The sequence below is a fragment of the Nanorana parkeri genome, unplaced genomic scaffold (assembly GCF_000935625.1).
Source record: "Nanorana parkeri isolate BGI_ZX_2015 unplaced genomic scaffold, ASM93562v1 scaffold54, whole genome shotgun sequence".
Taxonomy (NCBI): Eukaryota; Metazoa; Chordata; class Amphibia; order Anura; family Dicroglossidae; genus Nanorana; species Nanorana parkeri.
Window position 1 is genome coordinate 1,007,873 of NW_017306322.1, and position 27,715 is coordinate 1,035,587.

The window sequence follows — 27,715 nt, forward strand, 5'->3', positions numbered from 1 at the left end:
TTGCTCTGCTGCAGTCATCTAGCCATCACAATTTGGCCCTTGTCAAATTTTCTCAAATCCTTAAGCTTGCCCATTTTTTTGCTTGCAATATATCAGCTTCAGGGACAAAATGTTAACTCGCTGCCAAATATATCCCACCCACTTCCATGTGCCCTTGTAATGAGAGAAAAAAATGTTTTTCACTTCACCTGTCAGTGGTTATAATGTCATGGCTGATCGGTGTAATTCCCGTGCATGCATGTTGGATTTACATCCTCTGGCCAATTGGCTACATTTTCAGTGCCTGAAGGATTCCAAAGTGGGCGAGCAGTTGACAGAGAAAACGTTATTACGCTGCAGGCAGCTAATGGGGAAATTTTTGATAGAGGAAAGAGTTTTTGGCAGAAGAGCTAGGTAAAGTAGAAGAGAATATGAATTAATAAACCAATCACTGCTCATTTTATCCTGTCAATATATCAAATGCATAACTAAATAAAAAGGCTTTTAGGAAGCCACCTGGTTATGCATTTTTATTGTACAGAGGCTCTGCTTATTCCACCAGCATTTGTTTTTCTGCAAATTAATATGATTGTTTCCAGGACAATAAATCTTCAATCAATCTTTGGAAAAATATATGCACTTGGATGTATGTTGGTATGTAACAGATGCTTTGTATTTCAACTCTATACTCATGGGCTTTATGAGTTTATGTACGCTTATCCCTACAACTGCTTGCAACTGAAGTGCACATTTATAGATTTGCAGCCACCTTCAAATGGCATTGGACTGACCTGTGTCAGTATTAGCCATATATTAAAGGCATACAACAAATCGGGACTGTATCAGACAATAGTGGTCATAAAGTGGATATACTTTTATATCATTGTATGAGTTTATATATATATATATATATTTTTTTATAAATAAACTGGATTTCAGTTTAAAATTGTGCAATTATATTTTGACTGTTAGGAATGTATACAACTAGTAGACATTTTTATTCTGGAAAAAGTTATACATTGGATTGTATCTGAATATATTTTGGGTAAATTTAAACGGATATTTTGGCGATATATTCTTTAAATACAGTTGAATGTTTCTTTACACATGTGAAAGTGAAAATTCCCTTTTCTCCCATCATCACTACAAGATCGATCCTGGTGCAAAACAACTGTACGATGATTACCCTGTCTTTTTCCAGGAAAGAAGTCCAGCGGTGCCTACTTCCCAATCAGCTCCACCGGCATCACTCCGCTCCTCCCTTCTAAGCCGGCTCTGAGCTTATAGCCAGGAAGTTTGAAATGCTCAGCTTTCAAGCAATACAGCTTACACTGAGTATTTCCACTACCACAGGTATACTACTTCCCATCCTGGTTGCAAGCCTTTATACTTAGCTCTACACTCACCATCCTGGATATAAAGATACTTTACCTACCTATACACTCGCCACCCTGGATGTATGAATAGAAATACTCATCTCACCACTCGCCTTCTTGGATAGGGGATTTGTATACACACCTTCTCTGCACATTCTTTGGGGACTCCCAGGCCAGTTAAAGCAACAGCACCTTCCCTTGTGCACTCAGCGAGGACTCATTGCTCAGTTATAATCGTAACATCATCTTTGTGTTCTCTGCATGGACTCTCAGGTGAGCAAGTCCGCAGCACCATCCCACATTAACGCTGCAGGGAAAATCTGATGCAGCTAAACGCAAGTATATACATGTATTCTGACTAACCTGGGGACTATTACTCTGCTATACATTACTGTGGTTTATATGTTACTTGCCAATGGGTGAGACATGCCTATAAATGGTCACAACATAACTGGTGAGTAATTACTATATTGGCATCATAATGCATGTAGCTCAAATGGACTTACAACTTTGCATCCTGGGAAGGTTACGTCAGCAGTGCATTGCTGGGACATTGCATATGCCAGAGTTCCAGGAAGTAAAAGGAAATCAAGTAACCTGCCCTTAGTTAAAATGTCCACTGTGAGAAGAATGGGGAAGAAAATAAAAATAAGTTATGACAAAAATAAAAAAGTCTGCAGTTATCTAGAAGTATCTGTTTGTACATTTCTAAAAGTGCCTTTGTTGTTATGGGTAAAGTTCCTATTTAACTCCTACTAGTTTAGACTACTGCTAAGATTCCCTTCTTCACATTACTTTTTGGAGGTCATATCCTGACCCTTTTCCTGTAAGGAGCAGCATAATTCTCTGCTAAAATCTGTTGAGGATTGAATACATTACAAAAATTAATGCAACCCTTGACAGATAAAAATGCTAATGCGTGCTGTGATCAAAGCTAAAGGTGGTCCAACAACATATTACAGTGTGTGACTTTTTTTGCCTGAGAAGAGTGTGTGTGTGTGTGTCTGTGTATATATAGATATATATATAGATATATCTATAGATATATCTATATATATATATACACAGACACACACATATATATATATATATATATATATATATATAATCCCATATCCCTGTAGATTCTGCGAAAGAAGAAACTCATCCAGAAGTTTCTTCAATTAATTAATGTTATCCGCAGATACCACTAAGATTGAACCCCCTCTCTTCTAACCTCTTGTTGTGTCCCGGGTTCTCAATAGTTTTAGGATTAAACAATATTCCTAATATTGGGGTGCCCTTTGATGATTTTGAAGACTGCAATAAGGTCCCCTCTTAATTGCCTCTTTTCTAAGGTGAATACGTTTAGATTTTGAATGCAGTCTTCATAACTCAGGCCTTCTATCCCTTTCATTAATTTTGTAGCCCTTCTCTAAACTCTCTCCAGTTCCAGGACATCTTTCCTGAGAGTCAGCGACCAGAACTGTACCACATACTCAAGATGGGGCCGAACCAATGATTTATCAAGTGGAAGTATTACTCTTTGATCCCTTGCTACAATTCCTCTTTTAATACATACCAGTATCTTGTTAGCTTTACTGGCTGGTACTTGGCATTGTTTACTATTGCCAAATCTGTGCCAGGTCTTTTCTATGTCTGACTTCCCTAAAGTAACACCCCCCAAGTAGTAGTTTGCACACATGTTCTTTACTCCCATGTGCATAACCTTACATTTTTCAACATTAAATCACATTTGCCATCTTGTAGCCCATGCCTCAATTTTTCTTAGGTCCTGTTGTAGTGCGAATATCTCTTGTGCAGAATTTTTTGGTCTGCAGAATTTTGTATCATCCGCAAAAACTGAAACTGAGCTATTTAGTCCAATCTCTATGTCAATGATAAATAAGATGACCAGGATTGGTCTTTAACTTTCTCTAGCTGTTAAGACAGGGATCCTGAACCAAAATCTTACTAGGCCCCCTTATATATTATTCTAAAAATATTTTATACAAACTAGTATTTTACATACTAGTAAGAGATGGCGGATTTAATTTAACCACTGTTAGCAGTGTCGAAATTCTGCAGAATCTTCAGCCAGCAGTTTTACTACAGCAACAGTTGGCAGTGTGGACAGCAGGAGATGTAAGTATTCAATGGGGGAATTTATCAAAGAACTTGTGACAGTTTTAGCCTCTTAGATCATTTTTTTATTTGCAAATCTGTTTTTCAACATGAGGCCCTGTTTTCCTCAGAGCTTACACTACTTTTCCAACTGCACGTGTTTTGCACCTGTTTTCTTCAGAGCTTGCACTACTTTTTCATTTGCATGTTTTTTGCACCCTTTTTGCACGTATTTTCATCTGCACTTGTTCTGCGGCTGTCTGAAACTGGAGCATCACCTAAGAAAACAATCACAACTTCAGAAGTCCCCATGACCACTTCTTCAAGAAGCGACAGTTGAGCTTTTTGTCTGGAGTTACAAGTCTTCTTTCCTGGAGTCTATTAAACCTGATTTTTTTCCTACACAGGCGTAGGTGCACTTTTATCTTATTCTTTTATTTGTTATAATTTTTGTCTTATTATTTGTTACTTTTTTCTTTTTTAATCTTACTATCTTTTACTTTTTATCATTTCTATTATTATTTTTTACTTATTTTTTCATGGTTTTTATTTATTTTATAATGTTTTATCAATTTTTTTTTAATTATTTTTTTTTCACTTAACTTTATTGCTATCACAGAGGAGCTAACAAGTCCCGTGTGATAGCATATGGAGGTGACGGGTTCTCTTTACTGAACCTGTCACCTCCAATACAGGAGTTCTAGCACAGCATTGTACTAGAACTCCTGTGACAGCTTGTAAGGGATCGGGCGTATTGCGTTCCACCTGGAACGCAACGCCAGAGCCGAACATCGCAAAGCGTGGGTTGCGTTCCAGCGTGGAACGCAACGTACGCGATGACGTCATGCGGCTCCTCCCACCTAGCGGCTGGAGACCGCTTATAAGCCTCGTGGGAGCTCTGCACGGCGTTCCACTAATTTGGAGTGTACGCCGTGCCTGCTCCAACCACTGCCAGTCTGCCATAATTGAAGGAGCAAAGGAAAGGAACCTCATCCCTGGAACCTCACCCTGCAGGCTCATCACTCGCTGGCTACTTGGGGCTATGCATCCACACCAGCTCAACCGCAAGTATCAGTCACCTCAGTGACTGCATTTAAGCTGGACTGTCATTCTTCTTCACATAGAACCTTTGATACCAAGTGCCCTATATGATTTACCTCTACCTACCAATATGCACCGCGTTCCCCTCATAAGATATTGATGCTTTTGAATTGTGTGACATACAACCCCTGATGTAAGGACTGTATTACTGTTGCCTGCAAAAGAAGATCTAGTCACTCACAACAACATACCACCGCCACTGATAGAGGGTATAGCACCTACCAGTTAAAAAAGAAACAGGATAGGGAGCAGGTGTATGATGTTAGGATCCCAAACTCTCCGTATTGAAGATAGAGAGCCGCCTGGGAATCCGCAACTGAACAACCTGAACTAACCCCTCACTCTCGTTTCTGGGTTTTGTGTACCTGTACATGCAACACGTTTCCGCAGTTGAGATCCTAGCAACCCAGCTCGGTGCATTACATATTAGTGGAACCCCCATGGATCCAGCGGAGTTAGCGGGACACATGGTCGCCCTCTCACAGAGGGTTGAGACCCTCTCAGAGGAGGTACAGACTGTGCAACTAGAGAACCAGTCCCTGCGAGACCTTGTCGCACAGAACACCAATCCCCCACGGGAGGGACCCGAGCCAAAGGTCAGCCCTCCGGAGCTATTTTCAGGAGTTTGTAAACAGTTCCGAGATTTCCTTCATGCTTCCAAACTAATGTTTGAACTGCGTCCTAGAACATACCCTACAGACAGGATAAAAGTCCTCACTATGATTTATTACCTTAGAGGGGAGCCCAGAGCATGGGCGAATACCTACTTGGAGAAGGAGGACCCCGTCTTAGACAACTACCCCCAATTTCTTACAACCATGGCCCTCTTGTTTGAGGACCAAAGCAAGCAGCTGATGGCGGAACACGCCATCAGGAGTATTAAACAAGGCAGAAGGCCTGTTGAGGACTTTATTCCCGAAAATACTCGGTGGGCTCGGAAGACCCAGTGGAACGATCTCAGTCTCAGGAACCAGTTCCGTCTCGGCCTTTCCGATGCACTGAAGGACGAGTTGGCAAGAGGAGAGATGCCCCCCACTCTTGATGCTCTAATGCAACGAGCCACCACCCTAGACGGGTGTCTACGTGAACGCAGAGCAGAGCGGGTTTCTGGATATGTGCCTTACGTTAGACAAACCGAGACACACCCCTCTGAAGAAAAAATTGAGATAGGTGCCCTCAGGGGGGTCCCCTAACAGAGCGAGAGAAAACCAGAAGACGCGCCCTGAATCTCTGTCTATACTGCTCTTCCGAAGGCCATGGGGTAGAGGATTGCCCGTCCATAAAGAAGAAGTCCGAAGGTAAGCGGTATTCCCTCTGTAAGATTGCGTTCCCTCAGATCAGAACACCAGGTTACCTGTACACCTCTCTTACTCTACAGTGGGACCAAAATCGACTTACCGTTGACGCAATGGTGGACACGGGATCGTGCGGGAATTTCATCGATACGCATCTGGTTGAGCGAAATAAAATTCCTATGATCAAAAAGAACTCCCCGATATCCGTGAGTTTTATTGACGTCACCACTTCAGCCTCAGGTCCAGTGCAAAACCAAACCCTACCTATAATGGTGACGTGTGAAACTAATCACACCGAATTCCTGATATTATACCATCCCCGTTATTCACTATCATACTGGGGCTACCATGGTTAAAACTCCATAAACCAACCCTACTATGGGAACAAGGGAGGGTAGGTTTGGATTCTGGGTATTGTCAGGAGACCTGCTATCAAACAAACTCTCTATTATTGGTTGGGGGCAACCAGGTACCATATCACTACCGGGAGTTCTCCGATGTGTTCAGTTCAAAGAATGCGGAGATGCTTCCGCCTCACAGGTCATATGACTGCCCCATAGACCTACTTCCGGGTTGCGAAATACCCACGGGGAGGATCTACCCCTTGGCACAACCCGAGCTCGACCATCTCAAACAGTATATAGAAGAAAACCTGAAAAAGGGATTCATTAGGGCCTCTACTTCACCCGCAGGTGCTGGAATGTTCTTCGTTCGGAACAAGGACTCCAGCCTCCGTCCAATCATCGACTACAGACCTCTGAACAAAGTGACTGTAAAGAACAGGTACCCACTGCCTCTCATAAACGAACTCATTGAACGCCTCCGTACTTCCACCGTCTATACCAAACTAGACCTTAGGGGAGCTTATAACTTGATAAGGATCAGAAAAGGAGACAAGTGGAAGACAGCCTTTCGCACCCGCTACGGACTCTTTGAGTACCAAGTGATGCCGTTCGGTCTGTGCAACGCACCCGCAACGTTCCAAAATTTTATAAATGATATTTTCAGAGATCTACTGGATGTTTGTGTCATAGTCTATCTAGATGACATATTGGTATATTCAGACAACATCCAAGACCATAGAAGACGCGTGCGTTGGGTGTTAGCACGATTGAGAGCCCATTGCCTATACGCAAAACTGGAGAAATGCGTATTTAAGACAACCACCCTACCGTTCCTCGGTTACATCATCTCCCCAGAGGGGATTCAGATGGATCAAACAAAGATCGAGTGTATCCAAAACTGGCCCACTCCAAAATCCAGGAAAGCGCTTCAAAGGTTTTTGGGGTTCGCTAACTTCTACAGAAAATTCATCAAGAACTATTCTGCAACAACTAAACCGCTTACCAGACTTACAAGCATCAACACAAGGTTCATTTGGAATGGAGAAGCCCAGGAAGCTTTCCAACTGTTGAAGGATAGGTTCACGTCTGCTCCTATTCTCACCATACCTGACCCAAACAACCTCTACGTCCTTGAAGTGGATGCATCCCAAAACGCTGTAGGAGCTGTCTTATCTCAGCGCACATCACTAATGACACCCCTACACCCTGTGGGATTCTTCTCTAGGACACTCAACCCGGCCGAAGTTAACTACCCAATAGAGGAAAAGGAACTTCTTGCAATCAAAAACACGTTGGAAAATTGGAGACATATATTGGAAGGATCAAGACACCCAATCACTATATACTCAGACCACCGCAACCTCCAATATCTAAAGACCGGTAAAACCTTATCCGCTCGCCAAGTACGGTGGAGCTTTTTCTTCGACCGGTTCGACTTTCAAATCACCTACAGACCGGGCTCTAAAAATGGAAAGGCAGACGCGCTATCCCGTTTGAAAGAACCCTGTCCAGGGGCGGAATTCCCCTCGTGGGTCATTCCACCCGAAAGAATTGTGATCGCCACTGTAGCTCTACGACAAAGACTCAAGGACAGCTTAACCCTCAATGAGAATGACCGACCTCCGGGACTCCATATGGATGAGGAAGGGTTCTATTACAAGGAGAACAAGCTATACATACCACCACCCGTTACAACACCAGTAATTCAACTATGCCACCATGCTCCCATGGCGGGTCATCCAGGCATCTCCAAGACCATCGATCTAGTCCGCAGGTATTACTGGTGGCCCAACATGACCAAGGAGATTGAGGCCTACGTGGCCTCGTGCGAGACTTGTGCCACTTGTAAACATGACCGTAACCGACCTTACGGCCTACTAATGAACCTCCCGATACCCTCCAGACCCTGGGAGTGTGTATCATTGGACTTCATAGTGGATCTTCCGCCCTCAAGTGGTCACAACACAATACTCGTTGCTGTTGACCTACTGACAAAAATGGCTCATTTCGTGGCCCTGAAAAAGCTGCCATCCTCAAAAGAGACTGCTGAAGTTTTTGTGGCAGATATCGTCCGTTTACATGGAGTGCCTACACAACTGATATCGGACAGGGGCTCCCAATTTATCTCCAAGTTCTGAAAGGCACTATGTGGGAAACTCCAGATCGACCATCGGATGTCCAGTGCATACCACCCACAGACAAACGGGCAAACTGAGAGAGTGAACCAGTGCCTCGAGCAATATCTCCGTTGCCACTGCTCATTCCTCCAGGACGACTGGGAGCGACTGCTTCCTCTCGCGGAATTCTCCTATAACAATTCCAAAAGCACCTCCACTCTTCACTCACCATTTTACTCGAACTACGGGTTCCACCCTTGTCCTCTACCCCTGATGAGTATCCCTACAAACGTGCCAGCTACTGAAGATTTCGTATCCACATTACAGAAGACCCTCGTGGAGCTTAAAGAAAACCTCCTCCGAGCAAGAGATCGACAAAAATTCTATTACGATCGCCGCAGACGGCCAAATCCCCCATATCAAGAAGGGGACTCGGTGTGGCTATCCACAAAAAACCTCCGCTTGGGTACACCCTCCAAAAAACTGGGGAGGCAATTCTTGGGACCTTTCCGTATTGAGAAGGTCATCAACCCCCAATACGATGAGGCTCATCCTGCCTCCTCGGTTGCAGATACACCCCACTTTTCATGTATCCCTTCTAAAACCTTTCCGTCCTAACCCCTTCCCAGGCAGGAACCCTACTCCTTCACCTCCGGTCATTGTCCAAGGTGAGGAAGAATTTGAGGTTGAGGAACTGTTGGACTCAAGGAGGAGGAGGGGGAGACTTCAGTACCTTATCCGGTGGAAGGGGTACGGGCCCCAAGACGACTCCTGGGAGGCGGCCGAGGTTGTCCACGCTCCTGCGCTGCAGAAGTAGTTCCACCGCAGGTTCCCCGACCGGCCCTCCCCTTCTGGGGTACCCCGGAGGGGTTCCCTTAGGAGGGGGGTGCTGTAAGGGATCGTGCGTATTGCGTTCCACCTGGAACGCAACACCAGAGCCGAACATCGCAGAGCGTGGGTTGCGTTCCAGCGTGGAACGCAACGTACGCGATGACGTCATGCGGCTCCTCCCACCTAGCGGCTGGAGACCGCTTATAAGCCTCGTGGGAGCTCTGCACGACGTTCCACTAATTTGGAGTGTACGCCGTGCCTGCTCCAACCACTGCCAGTCTGCCATAATTGAAGGAGCAAAGGAAAGGAACCTCATCCCTGGAACCTCACCCTGCAGGCTCATCACTCGCTGGCTACTTGGGGCTATGCATCCACACCAGCGCAACCGCAAGTATCAGTCACCTCAGTGACTGCATTTAAGCTGGACTGTCATTCTTCTTCACATAGAACCTTTGATACCAAGTGCTCTATATGATTTACCTCTACCTACCAATATGCACCGCGTTCCCCTCATAAGATATTGATGCTTTTGAATTGTGTGACATACAACCCCTGATATAAGGACTGTATTACTGTTGCCTGCAAAAGAAGATCTAGTCACTCTCACAACAACATACCACCGCCACTGATAGAGGGTATAGCACCTACCAGTTAAAAAAGAAACAGGATAGGGAGCAGGTGTATGATGTTAGGATCCCAAACTCTCCGTATTGAAGATAGAGAGAGCCGCCTGGGAATCCGCAACTGAACAACCTGAACTAACCCCTCACTCTCGTTTCTGGGTTTTGTGTACCTGTACATGCAACACGTTTCCCCAGTTGAGATCCTAGCAACCCAGCTCGGTGCATTACACAGCTGAGAGGAAGAGCTGCGAGTGCAGCTCTCCCCTCACTGTCTCCTGAGAGGATCTCCGGCGGCAAGAAGAGAAAGGTAGCTGGAGGGGGGATTGCAGGTGAGAACTTCGTGGCGGGGGGGTGGGCGCAGGTCGCCAGACATCTCACCTCATCAAAAGGATACCTGCCGCTGCTCTGCTCGGCTCTTCATACCGGCGCTGAGAGGCAGCTCTGATCACACCTCTCTGCGCTCCCTCTCTCTCCTCCTGGCCGCTCGAAGCTGCAGCGGCCGGGAGGAGAGAAAGAGGGAGCACAGAGAGGTGTGATCGCCGCCGCCGCAGCGACCGTCTTAAAGGGGCGACCTCCCAGTCGCATCTTTCCTACCCCCCACCGGTGCCCTCAGGCAGATGCTTGACCTGCCTATATGATAGCGCCGGCCCTGCTAATTTATCAACAACATTACACTAGCAACATAAATCTGGTGCAAATATATTCCGTGCAAGTTCAAACACTCGCAATTGCTATGATAAATTCCCCACAATGTCTTTTTTGCAGGGGCAGCTTTATTGGAAAATTTATTTTAGCAACAGATTGACTTTATCATGCCTTTTGATTCATCTTGGTACTTTAAAATACACACATCAGAACATGCATTAAAATACGGTTTAAAAATGTCAAAGTGTAAATGGACCCACAAAGGTTACATACTGGTCACAGTGCAGTAATTTTGTTCACAGTCAAGTTGAATACATTAACTTCATCCATAATATCTAGGGTGAGTTAGGGAATGGCTGCTTCCATCACAGTCTTCTGAGGCTTTGTAAAACAGCCCCTCTAAGCAGTAACTGCAGCATTATGTTAGGAAAATAGTTCTTTCTGAAGAAAAAAATACTTAGCAGGCTATTTATGTAAAGAAAATCCCTTTTCATGTACGCAGCAGTTTTGTTTGATACCCACAAAATCCACCTATTGTTTCCAATTGGGTATAAACATTTGACATGGAAAATTGCACAATCGAAGTAAGGTGTAAAACAAGGTAATTGCAACAGGTAATGAAAAACAGGCACAGGTATACAAATGGTGCCTCTCATCTCTGCCACCTTATGGTCTAAGGCTGTTAAATATGTACTGTGGGCAAATTAAGCTTAGCGTGGTAGATGTTTGTACTGGAAGGGGAGTATTAGTGGGGGGAGATGTATGTTAGTTACTCCTGCACTGTGTGTTACCTACTACTGACCTCTGCACTGTGCCTTACATACAACTGACCTCTGCACTGTGCCTTACATACCACTGACCTCTGCACTGTGCCTTACATACCACTGACCTCTGCACTGTGCCTTACATACCACTGACCTCTGCACTGTGTGTTACATACCACTGACCTCTGCACTGTGTGTTACATACCCCTGACCGAGCACTGTGTTTTACATACTACTTGACCTTTGAACTCTACAATACATACTCCTCAGCTCTGCACTTGCGTCAATTAAACCAGACCTCTGCACTCTGTGTTATTTGTGCCTGACCTCTGCATTACATATTATTGACCCCAGCACTCTGCATTACATACTACTGATCCCTGAACTGTTCAGGTACATCTCCACCTCCCCAGGGTACGGGTTGCCTACCCATGACCTTAGATGAACCCCAGGTCTGCTCTACTAAAAATATAGAGTATGCTAGATTTAGTTTGACTATTTCATGAAAAGGAGTATAAAATTGCCCAAAGGAGCTTTATTAGTAGGTGAAATTGCTGACTCACCTGACAAATACAAATAGTACAACAGATTTTTAACAGATGATGTTTACAAAACTGTGTATATACATTATGGTTGCAATGTGTCTGCTAGATTGTTTTGGTATCTATTGTATGTAAAAAAAAAAAAAGCGAAGTCATGCCAGCACATGGTGCGTTCTGCTTATATTCCCTGTACATTCCGTGTGAAGTTTATTTATGATCTTCATAACAGATTTATCAGATAGAAATTCACAGGAAATAGCTGTGGAGCAGTTGAGGGAATACACGGCATAGAAATATTATTGACATAGGCAGGATTAAATCTTTTCTAGCTGTCTTGGATTGTTATTGGTAGGAAGTGCTGGAGTAATACTGAAATGTTACCCCAGTTGATCTATACCTTTACTATAGGACTTTCTGTTTCATTGGTACTACAAGGAAGATCAGTTAACAGCCATAAAACAAAAGTCTATTAAAAGGATTTTAAACATCATAATATGTAACTTAACCTACCTTCTTAGTTGTAATATAAATATTATTATACACTATAAAATGATAGAACGTTATAGATGTGTCAGCAATGTGAGAATTAATACAAATGGAGCAGGTTTATTGGTGTGAAGCTTTTTACTCGCCACATTCATTAAAGTGCACCTGTACCTTTTACAATCGGGGGCAAATGCCCAGCACTGCTGAAAGTCATCCAGTGTAGGGGGAACCACACTGCATCTGATGTTTTGTATACTATCTAAGGATGGGTAAGAGAGAAAGAGATGGATTTTTACATAAAGGTACAGCTATCCTTTAATGCTTTTCTATATTGTGCTACCTGCTGTAGAGAGACCATGATCAATATATACACAACGAAACAAAATGAAAGCATCAACCCTCTTCCCTCAGCAGCTTTACAAATGCTAAGGATTTCTCACACCCACAGAACCTAAATACACCCTCTATACTGACTCACCCTAGGATTTTCCACCCTTAAGGTACATAAATTAATCCTCTTTTCTCAACTCTAGTATTCTCCACAACCACAGAACCTGATTACACCCTCATCCTTTGCCCTTGGATTCCTTAACCCAACAAAACCTGAGAACACCCTCTTTTGTTCCTTCTATATGATTCTCCGCCCCATAGAATTTAAGTATACATTCTAATCTCCTCCAACCTGAGTACCCCATCTAACTTTTAACATGTTCTTGGACTTCCCAGCCTCCTGGAACCTGAACATGCCCATTCTTTAGGATTTTATCCAAACATCTTAGCTAAATCTGTACATAGCATGCAGATATCCTCCACCATGCCCAATCAGAATATTGGCATCATGTCAATCCCCCACACTTGTCTTACAGAATCTGTGCACAATGTTTACCCTGCCTTTACCCCAGCATCACCTGACGTTGTTTTAACTAAATATGGGTACACCCTCTGCTTTATCCCAGTTCCAGTGGCCTCAAAACCCAATCCTGCAAAATCTATGCACATCCTCTGCCTCACACCTGCTTAATTAGCTGCAGTTGCTCCATATACTACTGTAAAGTACTTGAAAACATATATTACAAAGTATGTCATATAATAGTTGTTAATAGCATTTCAAGTAATATAAGCCTGAAGCTATGCAGCAGGCACTGTGAGTTGGCTTCTCTGTATTGTATTTCCTCACTCAGCAAACACTGTACCACCTTCATAGTTACCAACTTTTTTGCCACTGTAACTCAGCAAACACTATCACCGCACTATTCTCCGACATACTTGTGAACATTATCAGGCCATTCTTAACGGGCTCTCTCCCTACTGTGAGTTTATATATTTCAGCTATTACCTCTTGTTTCGCAACTTAGGAGAAATACATATTCTAGGTAAATGTACTAGCCAGCTGAACTAAAAAATTATTTAATAACTTTTGAATATCTACATGAGTAGTTAAAAACTTTTGCCTTAAAGGATAATTAAAGCCTCAGCTTTTTTTGCATATATCTACTGCTAGCAAGCAGTAGATATATCGAAAAAGTGTAAAAAAAGAAACAAACCGCTTTTAAAAGGGTTAATACTTTCCCGTGTCTTCCCCGCACGCTCCCGTCGGAAAATGTGAAAATTTTCGGGCGGCCGCAAAGCATCTTGGGGCGGGCGCATGCTCAGATGACTTTTTCGGCCGGGGCGCAAGGAGAGACACAAGGTAAGTCTATGGACCCATGCACCCGCATGCAGACACCATGGGACAGAAAGTGCCAGCAAGCCCAGAGGGGTCAGTGCTGGATCGGAGACCCACCGCAGCGCTGGAGGGACAGATGAAAAGGACAAGAAAGAAGAAGAGAAGAAGAAGATCGGATTAATAAACATCATTAAAGGTAAGTGCTAACATTAACATTGGGGGGAGGGATAAACATGTTTGCCTTTAATGTCACTTTAAGTTCAAAAGTATCTGACATTGCCGTAAGCCCCACTTGAACATTGTATCATCATGTGAGAGTCAGAGTTGAGAGGCATTTTCCAGTATGTTTATCCTGCACTGTACAGCAAACCCTACTCTCTAACACGTTAGTTATTTATATAGTCTGCCCCGGGATCATTGACATTTTAATACTTTCCAGCTTTATTTACAATTCCCCAGTACAGCACCCAGTCTAATGAGCACACCATATAAAGCAGTGCAACCATCTCCCAGACATATTCAGTTGACTGGAACAGTTTGCCCTGTGGCACTTGCCCATATGTTTGATTTGGACACTACAAAGCCAAGAGTTGGAGGCTCAATCTTCCATGCAAATTTTTCTGACACTTATTACAGTGGAAATGACTGAGCTTGACGAATCAAGGCACACTGCTATACAATAGAGAAATCTCAGTTGAAGCCGTTTAACTAAATGTTAACCAGATGATATATTACTGCGCTGCCCCACAATGTTAAGTGATACCCAGTCTGCTAGAGTTGGCTGCAGATTGAAAGCCGGCCTAAAGAGCTGCTGCCTGGTAAATTTGATGGAGAGATTTCAAATTATGATCCAGGCCTGCTCGTGTTACAGAGACAAAAAACGTCAGGCTTGGCAGGTCACTTGATCTCATATAACATTGTTAAAGCAGAGAGAAGCATGGCTGTCTTAAAGGCCGAGATCTACTTTAAAGCAAGGATAAATATGTTCAGATGTGATGAACCTTGCCTTACATGTGTTATCAGTAACACAGTAGTGGCCTTAAAAGAGGTTTTGAAATGAAAAACCAGCTTTACATTATAGAGATTTTTTTTGTGCCTGTTGTGCTAGGGCCTGGCTACAGAGGGTAGAACTGTGGCAAGGCCCATAAGGTTCTGTTTAAGCCAGAGTTCATCTAATGATGAACTCTGGTCTAAACAGAAGCTCTTCTACAGTTTATAATGGCCAAGCTTTTTAGATTTCTAAATATGACCATTTTATGATGTTTAGAGTTTCTAAACCTAGGAAGGCAGGTAACAGTCAAAACCAGTGTGCTCCCTACTTTAAGACAAATGCCTTTGCATCAATTAAGTGAACTTAAATGTAACTGTATGCATTGAATCTAACAGTTTGCACTGCACAGCTAATTTACTCCAATAGCATTTGCCTCAAGTGCTAGACTAAGGACAGTAACCAGTATTGCAGGAGGAAGGGAAAGCCATGTATAAAGGTTGGACCACCCCTACAAAGGCTGGGCAGTATAAAATGTTAGTTCCAGTGCATAAAGGTGGTATGCTTTTTTTCTGTTCTATATACAGGGACTCATGGTGATGCTGGAACATTGTAATTACAATTTTTCTCTTTCACTTTCAAGAGTGAAGTTAACATTAAAGCCTATTTTTTAATGATTCCAGAGGAACCTTGTCTCATTAACATTGCCTGTCTGCTTCTAGATTGAAATTTCCAGCTCCTGTACAACAACTGGTCATCTCCGATTCTGAGAATGAACCCCATATTGGAAATATAGGGTGGATATTACCACTAGCCACCAAAAATGTCATTGGTGACTAGGTACTGCTCACAGCTGACTAGCTGAACTATAATTTTCACTTCTCGTTTCATTAAGCTGAAAAACGTTTGCTTAGTTAACATGCATAGTTATATCTATTCTCCACCCCTTTAAAATATAAACTAAATACATACATATATTGTAAATTAACACCTATAGGAAATTGCGTGTTTTGCATGAGTGTGGAGAAGGCTTTAGCACAACAGCTGGAAAACAATGGATAATGATCTTGCTTATTGAGTTCACATGGAAGTGTTGCCTTACTCCTTGGAATACATAGTATGTCTCCTGAACACACTTTCAGGCAGCTGCATGTACATTCGGGGATATATTTAGGTGTGGTTTATTAACATCTGCTTTGGATTTTGAGAAACATTTGTGCTCTAGTGGTGGCTTGATGCCATTGTTTTCAAATATATTAATAAGTACAGGGATGTCATTTGTGTTGATGAAAACCAAGATGAATGTGCTACTACAGATTCCTCCATCAATTATAATGTCATTAGTATCAGTTTCTTTAATGATTGTTCTACACTTTGTTGTACAATAAAAGTCATTTTGGGAGGCTACATAACTATGCCGTTTCCAGCTTACAAAAATGCTTTATAACCTTCTGCTTAAAAATGCATAAACTAGACTGACATGCATTTTTTCGCTTAGATTTTAACAAAGAGATATGACTGTATCATGTAGATATGTAAACATAGCTCTTAATTAGCCAGACATGCAGTCACTATATTTGGATGTTCAACACATCTAGCCAATGTACAGTAGAGCCTAATGATAGGTGACCATACAGCTAACAATTTACTTTAAACCTCTCATCCAACATGGCCCTTAATATTAAACTTTAAATATTAAACTTAACCTGACTAGTAGAACTTAAAATGGATATGAAATAAAAAAAAAGATCTGCTATGTTACAGGAAACATGAAAAAGTTTTATTTGAGCAAAAGCAGTACCTTGAAAATGTGCCCTTTGTCTTTAATTGCTTCTCAAAATAGCACTGTACTTCCTGGAATTAGTGTGTCTAGACCAGATGTAGCCAAACTACGGCCCTCCAGCTGTGGTAAAACTACAAATAGGGTACGGGTACTCCTAGAATGAGATCCTAATAGGTTGGACTTGATGGACTAATGTCTTTATTCAACCTCAAATACTACTATGTAGACACTCCTCTGCCAACAAACTCATAGCTGTATATTTACAGAGTAAAACTAAGATGTTGCTATTTGCTTTAAAAAACATTTTTCTTTATTTAACCCCTTTGTGACGGGAGACGTACACTGTAAACTAGCTCAGTCATGAAGGGGTTAAAGAGTTTTTCCTTTGGTATTTTTAGGGTTTGTTTAAAAATTATATTTGATGTTTTTTAATGCATGTTATTTTTTTCCTTGTGTTGTGTATTTGATCATTATTTGTGCACCATCACTCATATTTTTTATGTTACTGGGTTTGTCTTCTTTTTTTATTTTGGAACAAGAACAGGTTCAGGATAGTTGAAGAGTTTTTGTAATCTTTGGGAGTCATTTAAACCCTCTTAAAACCACCCAATACCACCTTAATTGTGCCGTCCCCGTTACTTAATGCCCTTTGCTATAATGGCAAAAGTTTGCCAAAGATCTTCTGATTTTAGCTGAAATTTTGGTGAAATTAAAACTCTCAATTTTGCTCACCCTAATGTTTTTCCACTTAGATTTTCTCCAGTTAAACAATCATTCAGAAATCAAGATCTTTGCAAACCTTAAAAGAATCAAGTCAACATGTGGAACACATTAGGACATTTTCATCTAAACAAAGTGAGGCAAGTACTACAGTGTGAGAACAATGAAAGATTAAGGTGCAATCATGATGGAATATGCTAGCAATCATCTTCCAGTTCATATAGTAATCGCAAGAAAGTTTCACCAAAACTTGACAACTTACAGACTTTGCTACATGAGTCATGATACAAATACATGTGTTTCTATTCAGCCTTCCTTTCACAATGTTAATATGGTGTTTTTATTTTTAGGATGCAGTGTAACATCGGACCTGCAGTCTACCCATTTCCACATGGAAAATGCCAAGGGCCGAGCAAGCCAGGTCTGAAACTCTTTTTACACGAGATGAATGTGTCTCTGTATCAGTCTGCTGTGTGCATAAGACGTTAGTCATTTTACACGTATCCATACAATATATTACCAATCAGTACTAGACTAGAATAACCCAGTGATCTACTACACATTTTCATGGCTGGCTTACCGTATGATGATGTTTATTTTACTTATAAAATGTTTATTGATATTTTCCACAAATAAACAAAGGTACGGTGTAAAACAAACATCAAGATGGCATATCCACACAATGTTACAGAAATCACATAATAAAAGGACATAATCTGACGAACAAGGGGGAACACAGAAAGACAAGGGAAAAGAGGGTGAAGGAGAGAAGGGATAGGGGTGCACCCTAGCCAGGATTTATCGGAAGGTCCGAATCTGCATGAGACAAACAGACCAAAGTGGATAAAAGCACCTGAATATAAAAAAGTAAAGGGTCATTTAAGAGATCAGAGGTAAAAATTACGGGGGCACAATTTGAGTGCTTCAGCCAGGTGGCACAGCTGGGTCCAGTGACAGTAGGGTAGCATATTCATCAGAGGTTTTGACATTGATCCAACATCCCCATGTTTTGTAATAAACACTATATGTGTCCTTGCCAGATTGAAGGAGTTCCTCCATCAACCTCAATCTATCTACCTGAGTCAGCCATTCCGCAATGGAAGGCATTTGGGGAGAGTGGCAACATTTTGGTATAAGAGCTTTGGCATCGTTTAGCATAAAGGGTCCTAAAGTCTTCTTGTAGGACCTCGTCGAGACAGGAGTGAGATGAAAGAGCACAACCATGGGTCTAAGGTTATAGGAATTCCATTAATGACGGTGATAAGTCGTGTGACCTCCTTCCAATAACCGCATACCCGTGGACAATCCCACCACAAATGAGCAAAGGTGCCAATCGAGCCATATGAGCACCAGCACAGTGAGGAGGTCGAAGGGCAAATTGCGTTAGCTGTGGGCGGAACCATGTACCATCTGGCCAGAAGGTTAAAATTTACTTCCAACAGGTGACTGTCAGAGGAAGCTGAGAAACACATTTGTTGAGAAGGGCTTTAGCAGTTCTTGCTCTCATTTTCCTGTATATGGCTGAGGTGATGAATGTCCCAGGTCACAAAGGATCTTATAGATTATGGACAAACTATGGTGTGGAGACTCAGAGGCCCCCAATAGGGTCTCAAAAGGAAAAAAACACATAGATGAGTGAAAAGGTCCAGAAAGCGAGGACATAAAATGTTGAAGCTGTCACTATCTCCAGGAATCCGTTGTATAAGTTCCCCAACGATTCCATAAGGATTGTAAAGGCCGGAGAGTGGTTCCTTGAAGAACATCCCTTAAGCGTACACAGTTTGAGTCCGCCCAGGACAAAAAGAAAGGGTCATATTTCCCTGGTGGGAAGTAATCTAAGTTTGACAAAGGCAATAAAGGCAAATTGTACGGCCAGCAATAGACCTTCTGCAAGCAATCCCATGTTAGCAGAGCGGCTGGAGAGAGTAGAGAAGTCAAGGATGACAGGTTTTGTTTAGAAGGTGGAATCCAAATACAACCAGCCAACGAAGAATCACATACATTTTCAGGTCTACCCAACCTTTTGGCGAGGCATGATAGGTCCAGTCTACCAGTCTAACCAATTGAGCAGCCATATGATAGGATTTGAAGTCTGGTAAGCCAAGGCCACCCTTAGTCTTATGTCTGCAAAGAATTAGATTTTCTGAGTGGGATATTCTGGGGTTTTTATGTCGCCAAACAAATTTGGAGATCAAGGTTCGTAAAGTAGTAAAATAAATTGTAGGGAGAGAGTGATAGGAAGCATTTGAAAATCGAACAAAATTTTAGGGAGGATCATCATTTTGGTAGCATTAATTCTACCGAGCCAGGATAAGGTGCGTAGAGAATATGAGGCCCAGGGCTTTTGTCCAGAGGATTTGATTTAATAGCTTGCCCAAATTCTTGAGCTGTAGTAGAGGACTCAAATCTTGTTTCAGGGAGGGCATACCTGCTTTGTGTAGATAAGAGGAAATTCTACCTGTTAGGTCAAGGGGCGGTGTGTAGGAAAGGAAGGAACAAACCTTGTACAGATTCTGGTAATATTCCTGAAACACCTTGGCTATGTCAGTGGTGAGGTGAACCATGGAATCCAACTTAGTTTTAATTTTAGAGACATATATTTTCGCAGAACATTTGGACTGTAATGCTCTCGCTAAAAGTTTGCCCGGCTTATTACCCAGGTCATAAAATTTCTTAACAACCATTGCTAAGTCACGTCTAGTGTCAGATTCCAACAGCTCCCTGAGTTGTCCCCTCCTAAGTAGGAGCATTTGATGCACAGTCTTGTCATGTGTGGATTTGTGAGACAATTCCAAAGAATGTATCTCAGACAACAACGACTGATAAACGGTCTTTCTCATGTTTAGAACCTATAGCAACCAAGGCACCCCTGATAACGGACTTATGAGCTTCCCAAAGGGTAGCAGACGAGACAGAGCCCACATAATTTTCCTGAAATTATGTGTTAATGTCCAGCCGAGAGAAGGAACCATGTACCGAGGAGTAATGGGAATAGTCTCATTCCTTTGGGTGAAACACACGCCACACATCCACCAACTGGAGTCTATGAAGCGTTCTACTTATGGTGTTCAGGTGAGACTTCAGGTTATGGGCCTGTCCGGTACATGTGTCTAATAGTGGGTCTTGGCAAAATTAAAGTCCCCAGATACAATAAATGGCCAGTATGAAAATCCCGTAGCTTACACAATATTTTCCTGAAGTAGGGAGCTGGTGAGGAATTCGTACAGTAGACATTAGCCAGAGTATAGGTAACCCCATATAACACAATATGCATTAACAAAAATCTACCACCCAGATCTGCCAGCTGATCAGTAACCGAAAAAGAGACATCACTCTTGAATCCAATGGCGACCCCTCTCCCCCTTTTTTTGTATCAAGAGCAATAGTACCAGTGTGGGAAATGTTTAGAATTCATTCTCACATGAGAGTCATGAGAAATGTGCATCTCTTGCAGGAAGACCATTTCAGCGTTCAGTCTGTGAAAATCGATTCATATTTGGTGTCGTTTAGCAGGGGCATTTGAGCCCCTAACATTATACGTCACTAAACAAAGGGACGCCATCATAAACATGGAAAGGTAAGCAAAGCAGCAATGATAGAACACTGGCTAGGGGAGACCCGTAGGAGAAAAAGAGAAACATCACACAAAAGGGAAACAACAAAGGGAGGGAGGACATACACTCAAAAAACATGATACAGCAAAACATTAAATTGCATGCCAAATACAGCACAGAGTCTATGCCCCATGTTCCGGTATGAACCATGGGAAAGTCCGCCTAGTGGGGGGTGCAGGGCGGGGCCCAAGCAATGATGACGGGAGAACCACACCAACAAAGAAAGGGCAGTCTAACCTGAACCCCCCGAGCAATCGTATGATTACATACATAGAAGAGAAAGTACCACTTTATATAGCCACAGAACAAGGAAAAGTTGTAAAACCCAAACATCTAACCATCAGAATTAAGCTACACAGGTAGACCCAACAAAAAGAGGCATAGAAGGTAAAAAGTTACAGCACTTGTCCAGTTGCACAGTGGAAAGGGAGAACCACATGTTCAGAGCAGTGCGGCATGACGAGGACAGGGAATCTCCATGGCAAAGGAAGAAGGAGGTGTAGGCATCATGAAGAAAAACGGGTCTGGAAGTTAAAAAAACAAAAAAACACGAAAACTGCAGTCAGCTCAGGCCTATAATCCGCGGATAACGGAGCTGGAGTAGCAATGGAGTGAGAAGAGGAGCGCCTCCTGGGTGCACGGCCCTGTTTGGGTGACATCCTTTGCCCCTCAGAGGAAGGTAAGTGGACCCAGCCTGGGACAGAATCCGACCATCCAGGTAAATCAGGAGTTGTTAATTCATATTTTCAAAAGAAACTCAGTAAGTCCACTGGGAAACGGAGAACAGATGATCGGCCGTTACGAAGACCAATCAAACAAGCAGGGAAACTCCAGTGGAGGGGATGTTGTTGTCCCGCAACAGTTGCAGAAGCGGTTTCAAGGCACATCTCCTGGACAAAGTCTCAAATGCTAGATCTGGAAAGATGCAGAGTGTGGCCCCATCAAAGTCCACTTCAGCGGTGCTCTTAATTCGATCCATCCAGACGTACAATTACATCCCTGGGCGACTCTCCAGCACCAGAACGGGGGTGCAGAGCCCGGTGGGCACGATCGAAGAGCAGGGTCGATGTAGGGGGTTGTCCCAGAAGGCCACTGAAGATCCCACGAAGTGTATCATCACGGGTGGTTTCAGGTAGGCTCCTGATCCGCAGATTGTTGCGGCGGTTCCTGTTTTCTTGATCCTCAATCTTGAATAATGCAGATTGTATGGCAGGTTGAGTATTCTTGCTGTGCGTTTGCAATTCTTTAATAGCCAGAGCATGTGCATCCAGACAGTTTTCCACCTCTTCCACCCGCTGCAGAGCATGCAACATCTTGGCCTTTACGGAGGAGATTTCGGACTTCAAAGATTGTTCCAGGCGGAAGAACATTTCCACTACGTCCGACTTGTTGGGCAAACTTTTGGCCAAAGTAGCAACCGACATCTTGGATCCCCGGTCCGAGTCTTGGGAAGCCGTTGAGAAAGCAGGGGAGCGAGAGCAGTCACAGGAGAGGATACTTGGGGGCGGCAAAGCCGCAGCAGACTCCAGGCCTCCTGAAGCGTGTCCAGCCGTGTGGTCAGGTGAAGAGGCATCAGACGTCCAGAGGCGCATGATAGTGCTGGCGCCCAGGGTTTTAGCCGAGTCCTGAGGTTTAGTTTTCTTCTTTCTTAATGAGAGGAGGTAGTAGCCAGCCACAGATATGGTCAATAAAGTGGCAAAAGGCAAGATTGCTCGGGTTGGTAGATGGAGCTCTGGCTAGATGCGTCCGCTCACCGCCATGCGCAAACCACGCCCCGTATGATAATGTTTAATGTTTGTTTCCAATGTAAATACTACAGCTGCAACTGTTGCAGCATTTACAAACATTACCTTATGTAAACTGTATATTTCTAGCTGGTGATTACTATGTTTGTTTGAACAAACTTGGATCAAGCTATAAAAGCATAAGAACGAAAAGACAAAGCATGTAATCATGTGTCATTATGCAAAGACACATGTTTAAGACAAGTGTGATAATCAAACAACCATTAAGACATCTCCCAGGTTCAAATGCTTTTAATACAAGAGACAGCAACTACATAAAACATGTTTTGACTCTTTAATTACCAGCAACAAACATGCAACACCAAAGACTCATAAAAATTCAGGTCAATGTCCCATGGCACTCTTAAATCTGCAGGCCTGGAGGTTTTATGAGCATATTGGCTTTTCTGTTTCACAATTGCCTCTAACATGTGTACATCTGACTAAGGAATACAAACTTGGAGCAGGTAAATCCAAAAACTGCACGCACTAAATGTGTTTTGGAATAGTGCTTATATATTTAAGTTACATTCTAAAAGGGGAACAGTATTAGAGTTTGAGCTTAATCCTCTGTCCTAGCTTTTGAAGAAATGTGTATTGTTGGTGCTTAGGGGTACCTTGGGGTCGCCATACATGGGTCAATGTTTATTGACCGAACAATTTAATAACTGTATAGGCTCAAATCACTGATAACACACAGAGGACACACTTCACAAAGCTAACACATCAAGAAAAGCATCCTTATTTTTAAAAAGTGACAGTTATTTTTAGCTGAGACCAATGAGGTTTAAAGTGACACTAAACACAGAAGTTAAATCTTAAAAATGCATTCAAGTACCTTAACTATTAACAATAATGTAGTTTATTTGTGTGTTCATTCAGCTGTAGAACCTCCAATCATCTCTGAATTCATGCCAACACTGTCCTTCCTTCTGGAAGGTGGCTACCTTTGTTCCCCATGGCCCCTGTGTGTGTTGTAAAGTAGCCACCGCTTCAAGCTAGCTCTCATGATAGACTATCATTTCGATGCAAGTTAGTAAACTAAACGTGAGATTGTAGTCTATCATGGGAGCAAGCTTGGAGTGGTGGCTACTTTACAAAACACACACAGGGACCATGGGGAACAAAAGTAGCCACCCTCCAGAAGAAAGGACAGTGTCAGCACCAATTCATGGTAATGGTGATCATGGTGTATAAATTGTACAACTTCAGTTGTAATTGTTTGACATTTCTGATCAGAAGTCTAAAGCTAGCCATACAAGTCTAAAGCTAGCCATACAAGTCTAAAGCTAGCAATTTTGTCCAACTTTTGCTGAATTGGTCAAAATTTGGGCCATGCGTGATCCTGTTAGCACCACCCATCTCCACAAAAGCTGACTGAAAAATAAAGCAGATGGGTGAACAATTGTCAACTGATTTTTTATAGACAGATTTTTTTTCTTCTCTTTTGACACCTAGAAGGTCCCACTTTCTGCAACTGGATCTTTTAGATCCATTTTTCTTAATTAGGTAGCAAACTAAAAAATAAATAGTAAAATAAAATTAGCATTTCAATATCCCAAGTGGATGAAAGAGAACAACAGATATTTTAACAAGACAATGATGTGATCACCCGATGAGGAGCTGTTGTGAAGAACGTCCGAGGAGCCATACACCCTGGCAAAAGTAGCAAGTAGACTAGTATGCACAACACCAGTATGCAGCTGCAGGAAACCTACAAACATGTGTCCTCAGAAAAAGTAAATCCAAGTAATACTCGTTTACAGACTTTCGACAGGCACTTCACAATCACTAATTCCAGTATCAATGCCAAGCTATCATCATTATTTATAAAGCTCATTTAACAAGTTATGTACACGCACTATACTTATTTTTTTGCCAGCTTTTTTTGCTAACATTTCCCCAGAAAAGGTATATATAACTTCCAGATGTAGTTACAAAATATCAGTTGGATGGGGTAAATTTGGAAAATCTTCTGAACTGAGTCACTCTGGTTATATGAAAAATGCAAATATGTGTAAAAAAAAAAAAGTGCTTTGAACATTGCTGAGTGTTTCAGATTGTTAAGAAGTACAAGATTGTCTCACACATGGCATTGAGCACATACTGTTTAATAGTAATGCATGAGTCATTGTGCGAGCATACTCAGTGATGTACACGGTATTAAAGGCTAGAAGAATGCTAGAAATATGTCAAAACAATTATCAGAATAATGGAAAGAACACCCCAGCCATGGGGAGAATGGTGAGTAAACACTGTTCTAGCCTTCGTCCCTCAAGAAGCTATGGGGGGGAGGGAACAAGCACTAAGAAGGGCATTTTACTTTCAACCAACTACTGCTACTCTACCACTTTGACATTACAGTCATTGGAAGTCAGGTAATTTACTATAATAAATACACGTATTATACAATTATTGAGGTATGTATTTATTAAAACATAATGAAAGTGATTTTTAAATGCAAGCAGTGTATGTAGCTGAACTTGACTTGGCATGAGCCTCTGGTAATCCCTTGCACACAGAACTCCTCAGATTAGAAAGGGGCAGAAATAGGAGCCAATAAGGTATGTTGCATGCAAATTGGCTTAAACTGAATATAATGAAAGGAAGTGATAGCAGAAGGATGACTCATAGATTTTCTGCTCCTCCTTCACAATCCAATCACAGGCTGTGGGAAGGGAGGTTTTTTCTTAAAGTGTTATTAAACCTTTAGGTATTGGGGTTTTATTTATGCACGGGAGGCCCGCACGGGAGGCAGATCCTTTTTTTTTAATGTTTCAATTCCCTGTTTGCTAGTGGGTCCCTGCATTGCTCTCCCTGCCTGCACGGGTACCTCCACAAGCTAAGCTGCTGCTGTGAAGACACCTGTGCGTGCGCATTCCAGGCCCTGCCTGCAAGTAGCTGTGTGCATCAATAGACACACACAGCATGCAGCATGCCACACCCCCTCCTGTCCTCCCAACAGTTTGACGGCAGAAGGAAAACAATGTGATAAGTTATTTAAAACTGCAGGGGTTGGCTGTTGCAATATATAAGGCAGCAGGCATTGGTTGTTGCAATATCCAATGCAGCAGGGGAGGGCTATTGCAATATTGAAGGCAGTAGGGATTGGTTGTTGCAATATTGAAGGCAGTAGGGATTGGTTGTTGCAATATCTAAAGTAGCAAGGATTGACTTCTGGATGTCTGTGCAGTGTTCAAAATCCTAAACCATAGAGTGTGGCACAACAATCTGATCTTTTGATACTCATATTAAGTGGCAATAAAGGCACTAACTATTACATGGGATTTAATGCTGGCTTCTGGATTTTTGTATTTATTATTCAACATTTGTAAGTTCCCCCTTAGACATGTCTTTGCTGTTTACATGTTAATTTCATGTCAGTAATTTGGCTATATATTTATTAACCCCTGAGATAGCCAAGGCACAATTCAAATCTTGTCTAGATATTGGAAGAAAACTGGAAGAATTAGGCATATTTGTTGAACTTAGCAATCAGTCAGATTCCCTCCATCTTCTACTTTCTATTAGAAACCATAACAGATGAATTCAGATTGTCTGTTATGGGCGACCAAACATATTTGCCCTGCCTCTATTTATTACCATCCCTCCACCATGAAGATCTATAGATACTGCAGTCTAGCTGTCGATATATATATAGAACAGTCACCGTTTATAAGATCTCAGTATAATGGGGCTGTTATGGCTAAAGACATTCAACAGTAGACAGGTCTACATGTGTCTTTAATGTTCCTAAATCTTTCCAATATGCCTTCATACCTCCTCTGGTTAGTAAGCCTGATTCTCTGCATAATTAATTAATTTAGCCAATAAGGAACACGATCATACACAAAGAAATAGCCATGACTCACACAGTGTTCACAGCACACATGAGACAAAAGGACAAAGTTTGCATATCTTTATTAACGTAACTTAAAACCAGCAAAAATATATAAGTGCCCATAGGTGAGATAATTAAATTTGGCAGGACTTGGTAGTGACGCTCATGTCTTTGAGTGCCACTGGGCCACTTCACTCACCTCTGGTAGACTAACCATAGGATAAATAAAGATCAGCATATTTTCAGCATCATTATATTATATTTTTAGCATATTGTTGAGGCACTATGGGTGTTGGGATTAACCTGTATTAATGTAAATTAAAACACTCAGGGGATCCGACAATACATGTTTCCATAAAGATCTGACAAGAAAAGTGCTATTGTGTCTATGGACAGATAGTATGGAAAGTATATTATCACATGGAATGTATAATGGTTTAACATTTTCTCTATTTACTGTGGACATGACAAAAACAAATATTTTTTTAGATTAATATGAAATGGTGCCTATGCATATTTTTGTATTCCCATTTTTAGCCAGCAAGTGTAGCTGTTAGATCCTTTTCACATATTTTCGAGGCTATCCTAATCTTTTTTAAAGCAATTCTGGTGTTTACAGAGCGTACTAGCTCAAGCAGAAATGTACACAAACAAGTGAATGAGATTCATCTTCCTCTATTCCTGACTATTTAGAGGGCTCCTACAAAAATGTAATCAGACCAGTGACTCACCCCCTTCCTCTTTTATTGTTCAGATGGGAGAGGGAGAGAGGGAGGAAGAGGAAGAGAAGAAAAAAAAACAGCTTCTGCTGTTTTCTCTTCAGAAAACTCATAATGCTCTGTGAATCACCAATCTACAGGAAAGACGTCCTCAAACTTGGGAGAGTTCAGAGAAGGGCTACAAAATTAATAAAGTGTATTAAATGGGGATGGAAGGCCTGAGTTATGCCTTGTTCTACTTAGTAAAGAGGCGCTTAAGAGGGGACCGAATTGCAATTTTCAAAATCAATAAGGGGGACTGCAGTATTAGAAATAAAATTAACTCTATTGATGAGACACAACAAGAGGCTGGATGAGAGGCGGTTTAATCTTTTAATCTGTGAGAGAAGTAAAA

At 42.1% G+C, this 27,715-nt stretch overlaps 1 protein-coding gene across 1 annotated transcript in view; it reads right to left on the reverse strand.

Annotated features, from left to right (window-relative positions):
- Positions 1-27,715, reverse strand: part of SCFD2 (sec1 family domain containing 2) — a 357,431-nt gene that overhangs the window by 157,131 nt on the left and 172,585 nt on the right. The window contains exon 6 of the mRNA XM_018575955.1: positions 1,656-1,675. Coding sequence (XP_018431457.1) covers positions 1,656-1,675 — 20 coding nt within the window. The remainder of the gene's footprint in view (positions 1-1,655; positions 1,676-27,715) is intronic.